General features: G+C 42.5%; 1 protein-coding gene across 1 annotated transcript in view; it reads right to left on the bottom strand.

Moving 5' to 3' along the window:
• The window catches only part of LOC138658351 (cytotoxic T-lymphocyte protein 4-like), a 60,343-nt gene that overhangs the window by 11,972 nt on the left and 33,674 nt on the right, over positions 1-14,697 (bottom strand). The window contains exon 3 of the mRNA XM_069745808.1: positions 1,007-1,108. Within this exon, the coding sequence (XP_069601909.1) occupies positions 1,007-1,108 (102 nt within the window). The remainder of the gene's footprint in view (positions 1-1,006; positions 1,109-14,697) is intronic.

The following is a 14,697-nucleotide window of genomic DNA, read 5'->3' on the forward strand; positions in this document are numbered from 1 at the left end:
CGCTGAGTGTGAAGGTACCTTTAGTCATGTGACAAGGCCCTTTAACCCCTTTCCAACATGGCTATTTTATCAATCCTTCTACCAAGAGCCATTCATTTTTTATTTTTCCATCTACAGAGCCTCATGGAGGTTTCAAGTTTGTAGAATGAATTGTACTTTTGAATGACAACATTTATTGTATTATGTGATGTCCTGGAAAACGAAAAATGAATTCCAAGTGTGGCGAAATTGCAAAAAAAAAGTGCAAATCCACAATGTTTTTTTTTTATGGGGGGGTGGTTACTTACAGTGTTCATTATACAGTAAAAATTACCCAACAATACGATTCTCTAGTTCAGTGCAATTATGGAGATACCAAAATGCATAGGTTTTTTTTATTATTATTTAAGTAGTGGAAAAAAAATACAGAAATTTGTAAAAAAACAAACAAAAAACAGCTTATGTTCTCTCGCAACAATAAACAAATAATGCATAAATAAAAGAGAGAAAATGTTATATATTACATTTGTGAATCCCTTTGATGTCCCCAGTGTTCCCTACTGCCTTTGTACTATGTAAGCCAGAAAACTTGAAACTTCTTGCTGATTTGTCCAAGTAACGTGCGTCTGTGCATCGAACATGATGTGTAGTGACCGCTATGTTCTTACACCTGTAGTTATCTAGCGGTTACATGTTTGAGCAGGTTATACTGACCAGCGTTTTGCAATGTATTAATGATCAGTTACAATCACCTGCAGCAGAGTCATCTCTGAACAAATTCTTCTGAAAATTGTCGATGGTTTGTGAATTACCAAAATGTTGAAAAACCCACAAGAAGCCATGATACATTCGGCAGAGTAATAGTAAAGTAGAGCTCATACATGGACAGAAGACAGGGGACTTATTATGGCAGCTCCCCTTATACATTAGGTTTTTATACTTAGGACAATAGGGCCCGCACTGTTCATAAGACAATTCCCATATACTGACAATACAGATTAAATTGAAATTTACGGTTAGGAGTTACCTTTTTTCTTCTTCCTCTTGCAGTACAGGCAGTACACGATTAACAGTATGGGGATAATGAGAACGGAAGTCAGGTACAAAAATCGGATATCTAGAACAAAAGCTGAAGCATTTTACTGTTAATTACAAAAATATAATAATAACACATTCTAATACACACAATGTCCAAGGGGGAACGTATCGCCTTTTGGAGAGCGTCAAGTCGGCGTAAGGAGACTTAAAGGCCATGCAAATCTCCTCTGGGAATTCAAATATGCAAATTGTCTCTTCAAAGAGAAAAAGAACAGGACTCTAGTGTCGAACATTGGAATTAACCATCCTAAAAGTCAATATGGACACATTAATGTTTTAGGATTGATACATCCAATAGGTGGCACTAGAGTCCGTGACTTCTTCCTCTCTGAATAGAATATCTACATATCAATTTACACTGAGAAACGGTCTTCGTATTCAGGGCACTCCTGATTCAGGAGCAGATAGAAATGACTTTAGAATAAAATATTATATAGAACTAATCATCCTTTACCTAGAAGGCGTACCCATGCCTCCCCCATATATGCTATGCATAAGTATACGTATAGAGGATGCAGAGGCTGCCCCATATTCAGAGAGCAGAATAAACATGATGTGTGATAGTTTGGAGGTCCTGCATATGTTTCAGAGCCTGGTCCATTTTTAGGCTATAATTTACGCGCTACAGGAGGTAAATAACCAAGTGCCAAAATATTTCTATATAAAACCTGAAAGAGGTTTTTCAGGTAAGATAAAATATTCATACAAGAGTTTTACATTTTAAACTGTATAACTGACTAATGTAGTTCTATTCATCTTGTAGCCAGCTATGTGATCAGAGTTCTCGCAACTTGGTTTGTGCTCAACACAGGACATGGTTTATTTCATATTTCAGTAGTTAAGCCAGCCCCCTTCATTTACTGCTCTGGCTATGTGCCCACAGATGTAATGTTGTCTCCTAGGACCTGGGATGGATCAGCTACTAAAGGATTGTGGCACCTAGCCTAATAGAACTACATTAGTAACTACTATAATTCACAATTTAAGAATTTTTTTTGCCTACGAAACTCATTTAACCTCTTAAAAACATGTTCTGAGCCTTAAACAGGACATTTTACCAGTTTGGCCAAAATACGGAATAGTGGTTGTAGAGCTGAATAAAACAATTTTTATTTTTTTATTTCTCCTCTCCATTGCGGAGATATTAGCTTGTTAAGTTGTGGTCATAATTTAAGTTAAGTCCAGGGGAAGAAGTATTATCAGAAATTTTTCAGTGGGGGTGTGTACTTTTCTCCCTGCATGAGCTTGACTAATCATAAGCAGGCAGCAATGTACAGGGGAAAAAAACACACACCCACAATTGTTTAGAGACAGTCAGTCTGCTTTCCTCACTGATCTCACTGCAGAACTGAGTGTGATTAGTACAAAGTGCCAGAAGTAGAGCAGAGATGAATATGAATACATGCAACTTTCAGCTGTAATTTTATAAGAGTGTGAGGGAGGGGGAAGTGCAGCAGAGTTGACAACACTATTAGAAGAGAGTTGCAGCTGCAGAGGTGTTTGTAATGAAACAAAACACAGCTCTGCTGTACTGCTCAACCCTCTGCCATTAGATGAAAGGTAAAAGGTGTATGTAATGACACTCAGCTCTGCTCTAACCACTTGTAAACACACAGCTCTGCAGTGAGAGCAGTGAGGAGAGCAGACTGTTTGTCATTACATATGAAACATTATTTTCAGGAATTCGTACCTATATGCTCAAAAAATATAAATTCCCCTTTTTACCTAAAGAACTGATTAACCTTATCATTAACCCATCAAATAAAATCATATAGAAACTAGCAAACTATATTCTAAATTACCTTTAGATAACCACCTAACCAAAAATATTAACCTAATAAAATGGTAAAAAGATCTAGATAATAACTTTACATCTGCTCAATGGAAGAATGCCCTAAAACCTTCATATACAGCTACCAAATCAGCATCCGTACAAGATACCTACTTTAAATTAATATGCAGGAGGTATTTTGTACCACCAAGACATTTACTGTGTTGGAGGAACTGTAAAAAGTAGGTAAAATCCTTCACATCTTTTACAAATGCATCGGGTATTCTAGAATATGCATGTCCACGTAGTATATTGCACGGCCCACGTAGTATATTGCCCAGCCACGTAGTATATTGCCCAGCCACGTAGTATATTGCCCAGCCACGTAGTACCGGTATATTGCCCAGCCACATAGTATATTGCCCAGCCACGTAGTATATTGCACAGTCACACAGTATATTGTCCAGCCACGTAGTATATTGCCCAGCCATGTAGTATATTGCCCAGCCACGTAGTATATTGCCCAGCCACGTAGTATATTGCACAGTCACATAGTATATTGTCCAGCCATGAAGTATATTGCCCAGCCATGTAGTATATTGCCCAGCCACGTAGTATATTGCCCAGCCACATAGTATATTGCACAGCCCACGTAGTATATTGCCCAGCCACGTAGTATATTGCCCAGCCACGTAGTATATTGCACAGTCATGTAGTATATTGTCCAGCCACGTAGTATATTGCCCAGACACGTAGTATATTGCCCAGTGACGTAGTATATTGCCCAGACACGTAGTTTATTGCCCAGCTACGTAGTATATTGCCCAGTGACGTAGCATATTGCCCAGTGACGTAGTATATTGCCCAACCACGTAGTATATTGCCCAGCCACGTAGTATACACGTAGTAGTACATAGTATATTGGCCAGTCACGTAGTATATTGCCCAGTTACGTAGTATATTGCCCAGTGACGTAGTATACAGCACAGAGCCACGTAGTATATTGCACAGCGAAGTAGTATAGTAGGGTTGGTATGGGCGCAGGGCCTGTGATGACGTCGCGGTCACATGACCGTGACGTCATGGCAGGTCCTTCTCCCATACCATCTTTGCCACCGGAACCTGCAACGGAAGATGGCGGCCGGCGCGAGCGACTACGGAGGGTGAGTATAGCAGGTTTTTTTTAAATTATTTTTAACGTTACATTTTTTACTATTGATGCCGCATAGACAGCGTCAATAGTAAAAAGTTGGGGACACACAGGGTTAATAGCGGCGGTAACGGAGTGCGCTACCCGCGGCATAACGCGGTCCATTACCGCCGGCATTAACCCTGTGTTAGCGGTGACCGGAGGGGAGTATGCGGGCAACAGGCACTGACTGCGGGGAGTAAGGAACGGCCATTTTCTTCCGGACTGTGCCCGTCGCTGATTGGTCGCGGCAGCCATGACAGGCAGCTGGCGAAACCAATCAGCGAATGAATAACCGTGACAGAAGGACAGACAGACGGAAGTGACCCTTAGACAATTATATAGTAGATTATGGCAAGAAGCATTAGACTTAATACAAAGAGTAAGACAGATGCAAATTCCACTGTCTCCCAAACTTGCTTAATTTTAATTAAAAGCAGCAGATATACCCACAAAGGCTATCTACATCCCTATTCAGATTTTGATAGCCACGAAAATCCTTATTGCCTCACACTGGGGACAATGAAAAATACCCACAATATGAAACATTATTGAAAAAGTCTCACATTTGAACTTAACCATAGGAAATCTCCCAAAGAATTGGTTTTTGACCATATTCTCAACAGACCTTATAAGGCCTACGCCCATCACCCTATCTTTTCTCCCATTATATATGCCTGGAATAAATTGTCCAAACGAAAGAGAGGCTCCAACAGGAAAATCCTCCTCCAAAATACCCCTATAGAGATTATCATGCTTACCCAAAATATTAACCCCTCCCCCATATGGAGAGACAATGGGATTCAAAAATTAAATGATATTCATGATGGGGTTAAATTTCTCACCTTCAGCTCTATTAAACAAAAATTTAAAATACCCTCCTCAGCCTTTTTCCCTTACATGGTACTAAAGGACCAAGTTCAAAAATTCATTACAAACAAACCAAAAATATCTGAAGCAACTATTAATTTACTAAAAAATCCCACACACAATTTATTTTGGAATAACAAGCAAATATATCGGTGGTTTAACAATGACATACAATTCAATAAGTTAGTTCATATGATAAAATGGGAAGGGGATCTGAATGTAACATTCACTCCAGAACAGTGGGAAAATGCAATCCACTTTACTTATGCATCAAACATCTGCATGACACTGAAAGAGGCCTATTATAAAATAATAACAAGATGGTACTATACTCCGGCTCGCCTTTCTCATCTGCCGTCAGGAGGATCTCCATTATGCTGGAGAGAATGTGGAGAGCGTGGAAGTTTGCTACATGTGTTTTGGTCATGCCCCCGGGTAAAACCCTTATGGAGGCAAGCCATAAAATTAATTAACAAATTATTAACAGGTAATATTATAGTTACCCCTGCAATGGCCTTGTTGTCCCTGGGAAAAAATAGACACAAATGTGAGATCTCTTATCATCCATATCTGCCTTGTGGTCAAACAAACCATAGCTTTCCATTGGAAGAATCCGACTTTACCGGCTTTTACTGAAATTATAGACCAAATTAACTTACACAAGACATACGAAGAAAACTTCGCAATAGTAAATAATTACTATACGAAACATGATAGGAAATGGAAGAAATGGGTTGAGGTAAACTCCAATCTATCGCATTAAAGGAAAGATGATGGCTTCTACATACCTGTGAGGTTATTACGACTTATTATATGCTCTTTGCTATTATTATATGCTATTATATGTTACTATATGTTAATCTGTTAAAAATTGTTAATCATTATCAAATTTTGTTTAAAATGGACAGTGTGTCCACAATGTTGTTCTTACCTTTCCCCAAACCCCCCCCCCCCCACCTCCTTCCCTCTCCTTCCCCTATTCCCTTGTGAGCTGACTCCACATGCTAATATTAAATTTCAAAGATATACAGTGGGGCAAAAAAGTATTTAGTCAGTCAGCAATAGTGCAAGTTCCACCACTTAAAAAGATGAGAGGCGTCTGTAATTTACATCATAGGTAGACCTCAACTATGGGAGACAAACTGAGAAAAAAAAATCCAGAAAATCACATTGTCTGTTTTTTTATCATTTTATTTGCATATTATGGTGGAAAATAAGTATTTGGTCAGAAACAAAATTTCATCTCAATACTTTGTAATATATCCTTTGTTGGCAATGACAGAGGTCAAACGTTTTCTGTAAGTCTTCACAAGGTTGCCACACACTGTTGTTGGTATGTTGGCCCATTCCTCCATGCAGATCTCCTCTAGAGCAGTGATGTTTTTGGCTTTTCGCTTGGCAACACGGACTTTCAACTCCCTCCAAAGGTTTTCTATAGGGTTGAGATCTGGAGACTGGCTAGGCCACTCCAGGACCTTGAAATGCTTCTTACGAAGCCACTCCTTCGTTGCCCTGGTGGTGTGCTTTGAATCATTGTCATGTTGAAAGACCCAGCCACGTTTCATCTTCAATGCCCTTGCTGATGGAAGGAGGTTTGCACTCAAAATCTCACGATACATGGCCCCATTCATTCTTTCATGTACCCGGATCAGTCGTCCTGGCCCCTTTGCAGAGAAACAACCCCAAAGCATGATGTTTCCACCACCATGCTTTACAGTAGGTATGGTGTTTGATGGATGCAACTCAGTATTCCTTTTCCTCCAAACACGACAAGTTGTGTTTCTACCAAACAGTTCCAGTTTGGTTTCATCAGACCATAGGACATTCTCCCAAAACTCCTCTGGATCATCCAAATGCTCTCTAGCAAACTTCAGACCGGCCCGGACATGTACTGGCTTAAGCAGTGGGACACGTCTGGCACTGCAGGATCTGAGTCCATGGTGGCGTAGTGTGTTACTTATGGTAGGCCTTGTTACATTGGTCCCAGCTCTCTGCAGTTCATTCACTAGGTCCCCCCGCGTGGTTCTGGGATTTTTGCTCACCGTTCTTGTGATCATTCTGACCCCACGGGGTGGGATTTTGCGTGGAGCCCCAGATCGAGGGAGATTATCAGTGGTCTTGTATGTCTTCCATTTTCTAATTATTGCTCCCACTGTTGATTTCTTCACTCCAAGCTGGTTGGCTATTGCAGATTCAGTCTTCCCAGCCTGGTGCAGGGCTACAATTTTGTTTCTGGTGTCCTTTGACAGCTCTTTGGTCTTCACCATAGTGGAGTTTGGAGTCAGACTGTTTGAGGGTGTGCACAGGTGTCTTTTTATACTGATAACAAGTTTAAACAGGTGCCATTACTACAGGTAATGAGTGGAGGAAAGAGGAGACTCTTAAAGAAGAAGTTACAGGTCTGTGAGAGCCAGAAATCTTGATTGTTTGTTTCTGACCAAATACTTATTTTCCACCATAATATGCAAATAAAATGTTAAAAAAACAGACAATGTGATTTTCTGGATTTTTTTTTTCTCAGTTTGTCTTCCATAGTTGAGGTCTACCTATGATGTAAATTACAGACGCCTCTCATCTTTTTAAGTGGTGGAACTTGCACTATTGCTGACTGACTAAATACTTTTTTGCCCCACTGTAATAAAATTATTTGAATAAGTATGATCACAGGTTACCATTCCCCAAACCCATCTCCCCTACCTCCCTCCCTCTCCTTACCCTTATTCCCTTGCGAGCTGACTATATGATTATTTCCACATGCTAATATTAAATTTCAAAGTTATAATAAAAATTATTTGAACAGAAAAAGTCTCACATCAAAAAAATTATGAATATATCTTTTCAGTAAGAAATATCTGTATATATGAAATGGAGCTAACATGTGTGGTACAAAGAATTATTTCCAACAAGAAGGAACCTCCGACACTCAATCTCATTTGTCTGAGAAAAACAGTAGATGAGACTGAATATAAATAAAATATCAATACTGAAGCAGCAAATCACAAAAGTCATACTCCAGTTATTACAACAATAGATAAGACTCAACTAATAAGAAGATTAGAAAATTGGTTTCTACTTAAGAAATAATGATCACCTCCTAACGAAGTTGCAGGAGTGACGAAACGTGCCTCGAGGTGTCACACAGCAGGCTGCATAAACTATGTCACGGGGTGAGTGCAATAGATATGGACTGTGATGTGACTGCAATTGATATGGACTGTGATGTGACTGCACATTAGATATTGTAAGTATGGCTGTAGATCCTTAGGAGATTACCATTTCCCTTTATAGCCATATGTTACCGAACTATTCCATTATTTTGGGCCTCATGGGGGTTTCTTCGTTTGTCTTTTCTACCATTTTAGATATTATGCTTGTTGGTAATTCAGTCCTAATATAGCAAATTTTTCTGGGATCTGGGCTACATACTGAAGCTCACACTTATGTAATGTAGCGTGCTGCACTGATTCCATTAGTGGTGGTGCACATCTATGCCCATGTTTTTCATCAAATAGCATGTTACTGGTATTGTATCATATTATCGGTAATTGTTATAATTAAGGAATTGGCTTTCCTTTGATACAGGTTTAGTCATTGCTTATGATAGTTTACTGCCCTATCCCTCACCACTTGATCTCTATCACCCACCTTCTAGTCCTCGCTATAATTCTTACCATGTTCATCACTCCCTTTCCTCAAAGTCTATTAGATTTCAAAGATTACAAAATAAACAATACAAATATATTTTACAGTAAGAAATCTTAGAAACCCTAAGTGTTGTGAATTCCGCTCTTGGGCTCCCTCCGGTGGTTGTAAGTGGCACTTTTCTGAGTTCTGCTCTTGGGCTCCCTCTTGTGGTTTCAAGTGGTATGGCTGTTCCTTGGAGTTAGCTGTCATCAGCTGCCTCCACTTATCGTCTCTTCTGCTCGACTATTTAGGCCTGGCTGTTTCTTCAGCCAGTGCCACTTGTAAATGGTTCCTGGTTGGATTCACATCTCTTTGGATTTCCCTGTTATCCTGACCAGTTCAGCAAAGCTAAGTTTTTGCTTGCGCTTTTCTGTTCACAGATTGTGGACTTATCCGTTCAGTGCTTTCTATGTTTAGTCAGGTGTGGAGATAATTTTGTAAACTCTGCGTGGATTTTTGTAGTGTTTTATACTGACCGCACAGTATTCCATCCTGTCCTATCTATCAAGCTAGACTGGCCTCCTGTGCTCATCCTGGTTTCATTCTGTGTATGTCTTTTTCCTGCTTCTGTCTTTAGGGGTAGTTAGCTCTTAGGCTGTGACAAGATGCCTAGGGAGAGTTAGGAGCATTCCACGGCTACTTCTAGTGTTGTGTTGAGCTTAGGGACTGTGGTCAGTACAGTTACCACTTCCTTCAGAGCTCGTTCCATGTTGCTCCTACACCACCGCATCATAACAGTACAAGTGTCCAAAAATGAATTAAATGCATCTCAAAAGAAGGAAAAGAAAGTTCTGAACCATTTTTTTTTCTGTGCTCTGGTTTGTCTTTTTTTTCCTCTTGATATCTGGGTGGTTCAGGATATATGCTTTGGCATGGATGTTCAGGGTTTGTTTTCTCATGTGGATCAACTTGCTGCAAGAGTACAGAGTATCCAGGACTATGTTGTCCAGACTCCGGCTTTAGAGCCTAGAATTCCTACTCCTGATTTGTTTTTTGGGGACGGATCCAAGTTTTTGAACTTTAAGCTCGGATTATTGTATGACGAACCTAATTCTGTGGATCATGCAGAAAAAACCCTGTTGGCCTTATGTCAAGGTCAGGAAGCGGCAGAGTTATACTGCCAGAAATTTAGAAAATGGTCTGTGCTCACTAAATGGAATGAAGAGGCTCTGGCTGCTATTTTCAGAAAAGGTCTTTCTGAAGCCCTTAGAGATGTTATGGTGGGCTTTCCAACGCCTGCCGGTTTGAGCGAATCTATGTCTCTAGCCATTCAGATCGATCGGCGTCTGCGCGAGCGCAAAGCTGTGCACCATATGGCAGTATCCTCTGAGCAGAGTCCAGAACCTATGCAATGTGATAGGATTTTGACTAGAACAGAATGGCAGGAATTCAGACGTCAGAATAGGCTGTGTTTTTACTGTGGTGATTCTGCTCATGTTATCTCTGATTGCCCTAAGCGTACTAAGAGAGTCGCTAGGTCTGTTACCATTAGTACTATACAGCCTAAATTTCTCTTATCTGTGACCCTGATTTGCTCATTGTCGTCCTTTTCTGTCATGGCATTTGTGGATTCAGGCGCTGCCCTGAACTTAATGGACTTAGAATTCGCCAGGCGCTGTGGTTTTTCCTTGCAGCCTTTGCAGAGCCCTATTCCTTTGAGGGGTATTGATGCTACACCCTTGGCCAAGGATAAACCTCAGTACTGGACACAGATGACTATGTACATGGCTCCAGCACATCAGGAAGATTGCCGTTTTCTGGTGTTGCATAACTTGCATGATGTTGTTGTACTGGGTTTTCCATGGTTACAGGAACATAATCCGGTGCTGGATTGGAAAACTATGTCGGTGACTAGTTGGGGTTGTCAAGGGGTACATAGTGACGTTCCTTTGATGTCAATTTCCTCTTCCCCCTCTTTTGAGGTCCCTGAGTTTTTGTCGGATTTCCAAGATGTATTTGATGAGCCCAAGTCCAGTTCCCTTCCTCCGCACAGGGACTGTGATTGTGCTATTAACTTGATTCCTGGTTGGAAGTTCCCTAAGGGCCGACTTTTCAATCTGTCTGTGCCAGAGCATGCCGCCATGCGGAGTTATGTTAAGGAGTCTTTGGAGAAGGGGCATATTTGGCCCTCTTCGTCACCATTGGGAGCGGGTTTATTTTTTGTTGCTAAGAAGGATGGCTCCTTGAGACCCTGTATTGATTATCGTCTTCTTAATAAGATCACGGTCAAATTCCAATACCCCTTGCCTTTGCTTACTGATTTGTTTGCTCAGATTAAGGGGGCTAGTTGGTTTACTAAGATTGACCTCCGAGGGGCATATAATCTTGTTCGTATTAAACAGGGTGACGAATGGAAAACTGCATTTAATACGCCCGAAGGCCATTTTGAATATCTTGTGATGCCATTTGGGCTCTCTAATGCTCCATCTGTGTTCCAGTCTTTCATGCATGATATTTTCTGCAATTATCTTGATAAATTCATGGTCGTATATTTGGATGATATTTTGATTTTTTCCGATGATTGGGAGTCTCATGTGAAGCAGGTCAGGATGGTGTTCCAGATCCTTCGTGATAATGCTTTGTTTGTGAAGGGGTCTAAATGCCTATTCGGAGTTCAGAAGGTCTCTTTTTTGGGTTTTATTTTTTCTCCCTCGTCTATAGAAATGGATCCTGTTAAGGTCCAAGCTATTCATGACTGGATCCAACCCACATCTGTGAAGGGCCTTCAATAATTTTGGGGCTTTGCTAATTTCTATCGCCGTTTCATTGCCAACTTTTCCAGTGTGGTTAAGCCCCTTACTGATCTGATGAAGAAAGGCGCTGATGTGACGAATTGGTCCTCTGAGGCTGTTGAGGACTTTCAGGAGCTTAAACGCTGATTTACTTCTGCCCCTGTGTTGCGTCAGCCAGATCTTTCTCTTCCTTTTCAGGTTGAGGTCGACGCTTCTGAGATTGGGGCAGGGGCCGTTTTGTCTCAGAGGGAGTCTGATGGTTCTTTGATGAAACCGTGTGGTTTTTTTTTCAGAAAGTTTTCGCCTGCGGAACGCAATTATGATGTCGGAAATCGGGAGTTGTTGGCTATGAAGTGGGCGTTTGAGGAGTGGCGACATTGGCTTGAGGGAGCTAAACACCGCGTTGTGGTCCTGACTAGGGTTGAGCGACCTTTACTTTTATAGGATCGGGTCGGGTTTCACGAAACCCGACTTTTTCAAAAGTCGGGTCGAGTGAAATCGGCTGATCCTATAAAAAAGTCGGGGTCGGGGTCGGCCGAAACTCAGAACCCAATGCAGTGCATTGGGTTTCCAATGGTTCCCAGGGTCTGAAGGAGCAGAAACTCTCCTTCAGGCCCTGGGATCCATATTTAAGTGTAAAATGAAGAATTAAAATAAAAAATATCGCTATACTTACCCTCTGACGCGCCCTGGTACTAACCGGGAACCTTCCTTCCTTCGAATCAGCGCTTCCAGGACCTTGCGGTGACGTCGCGGTGACGCCGCGGCTTGTGATTGGTCGCGCGGCCGCCCATGTGACCGCTCGCGCGACCAATCACAAGCCGCGACGTCACGCAAGGTCCTGCAAGCGCTGATTCTTAGGAAGGAAGGCTGCCGGAAAGAAGCAGGGCGCGTCCGAGGGTGAGTATATTCCTATTAGGTATATTCCTATTAGGTATATACTCACCCTCGGACGCGCCCTGCTTCTTTCCGGCAGCCTTCCTTCCTAAGAATCAGCGCTTGCAGGACCTTGCGTGACGTCGCGGTGACGTAGCGGCTTGTGATTGGTCGCGCAAGCGGTCACATGGGCGGCCGCGCGACCAATCACAAGCCGCGACGTCACCGCGACGTCACCGCAAGGTCCTGGAAGCGCTGATTCGAAGGAAGGAAGGTTCCCGGTTAGTACCAGGGCGCGTCAGAGGGTAAGTATAGCGATATTTTTTATTTTAATTCTTTATTTTACATTAAATATGGATTCCGATACCAATTTCCGATATTGCAAACATATCGGAAATCGGGATCGGAATTCCGATACCACATTCAGAAGATCGCCGACTTCATGGCCGACCCCACACAGGGGTCGGGTTTCATGAAACCCGACTTTGCCAAAAGTCGGCGACTTCTGAAAGTGGCCGACCCGTTTCGCTCAACCCTAGTCCTGACCATCATAAGAATCTGATTTTCGAGTCGGCCAAGCGGCTGAATCCTAGACAGGCCCGATGGTCCCTGTTTTTCTCCCGTTTTGATTTTATGGTCTCGTATCTTCCGGGATCTAAGAATGTTAAGGCTGATGCCCTCTCTAGGAGTTTTTCACCTGATTCTCCTGGAGTCCTTGAGCCGGTTGGCATTCTTAAGGAGGGGGTGATTCTTTCTGCTATCTCCCCTGATTTGCGGCGGGTGCTTCAGGAATTTCAGGCTGATAGGCCTGACCGCTGTCCAGTGGGGAAGCTGTTCGTTCCTGATAGATGGACAAGTAAGGTTATTTCTGAGGTTCATTGTTCAGTGTTGGCTGGTCATCCTGGGATTTTTGGTACCAGAGATTTGGTTGCTAGGTCCTTTTGGTGGCCTTCCTTGTCGCGCGATGTGCGTGCTTTTGTGCAGTCCTGTGGGACTTGTGCCCGGGCCAAGCCTTGCTGCTCCCGTGCTAGTGGGTTGCTTTTGCCTTTGCCAGTCCCTGAGAGGCCCTGGATGCATATTTCCATGGATTTTATTTCGGATCTTCCTGTTTCCCAGAAGATGTCTGTTATCTGGGTTGTTTGTGACCGGTTCTCTAAAATGGTCCATCTGGTACCTTTGCCTAAGTTGCCTTCCTCCTCAGATCTGGTTCCATTATTTTTTCAGCATGTGGTTCGTTTGCATGGCATTCCGGAGAATATTGTCTCTGACAGAGGTTCTCAGTTTGTCTCTAGATTTTGGTGGGCCTTTTGTGCTAGGATGGGCATTGATTTGTCTTTTTCTTCGGCGTTTCATCCTCAGACTAATGGCCAAACTGAGAGAACTAATCAGATCTTGGAGACCTATTTGAGATGCTTTGTGTCTGCTGATCAGGATGATTGGGTGTCTTTCTTGCCGTTGGCCGAGTTTGCCCTTAATAATCGGGCTAGTTCGGCTACTTTGGTTTCACCTTTCTTTTGTAATTTTGGTTTTCATCCTCGTTTTTCTTCTGGGCAGGTTGAGCCTTCTGATTGTCCTGGTGTTGATTCTGTGGTGGACAGGCTGCAGCAGATTTGGACTCATGTGGTGGACAATTTGATGTTGTCTCAGGAAAGGGCTCAACGTTTTGCTAACCGCCGTCGGTGTGTTGGTCCCCGGCTTCGTGTGGGGGATTTGGTTTGGTTGTCTTCTCGTCATGTTCCTATGAAGGTTTCGTCCCCTAAGTTTAAGCCTCGGTTTATTGGTCCTTATAAAATTTCTGAAATTATTAATCCGGTGTCTTTTCGTTTGGCTCGTCCTGATCGGCCTGGGGGCTCTGGTGAGGGTTTGGTGACCCCTCCTCAAGGGGGGGTACTGTTGTGAATTCCGCTCTTGGGCTCCCTCCAGTGGTTGTAAGTGGCACTTTTGTGAGTTCTGCTCTTGGGCTCCCTCTTGTGGTTTCAAGTGGTATGGCTGCTCCTTGGAGTTAGCTGTCATCAGCTGCCTCCGCTTATCGTCTCTTCTGCTCGGCTATTTAGGCCTGGCTGTTCCTTCAGCCAGTGCCACTTGTAAATGGTTCCTGGTTGGATTCACATCTCTTTGGATTTCCCTGTTATCCTGACCAGTTCAGCAAAGCTAAGTTTTTGCTTGCGCTTTTCTGTTCACAGATTGTGGACTTATCCGTTCAGTGCTTTCTATGTTTGTCCAGCGTTATCAGTATGAATTAATTCTGTCTTGCTGGAAGCTCTGGGAAGCAGATTTACCCTCCACACCTTTAGTCAGGTGTGGAGATTTTTTTGTAAACTCTGCGTGAATTTTTGTATTGTTTTATACTGACCGCACAGTATTCCATCCTGTCCTATCTATCAAGCTAGACTGGCCTCCTGTGCTCATCCTGGTTTAATTCTGTGTATGTCTTTTTCCTGCTTCTGTCTTTAGGGGTAGTTAGCTCTTAGGCTGTGACGAGATGCCTCGGGAGAGTT

Source organism: Ranitomeya imitator, chromosome 1, assembly GCF_032444005.1.
Source record: "Ranitomeya imitator isolate aRanImi1 chromosome 1, aRanImi1.pri, whole genome shotgun sequence".
Lineage (NCBI taxonomy): Eukaryota > Metazoa > Chordata > Amphibia > Anura > Dendrobatidae > Ranitomeya > Ranitomeya imitator.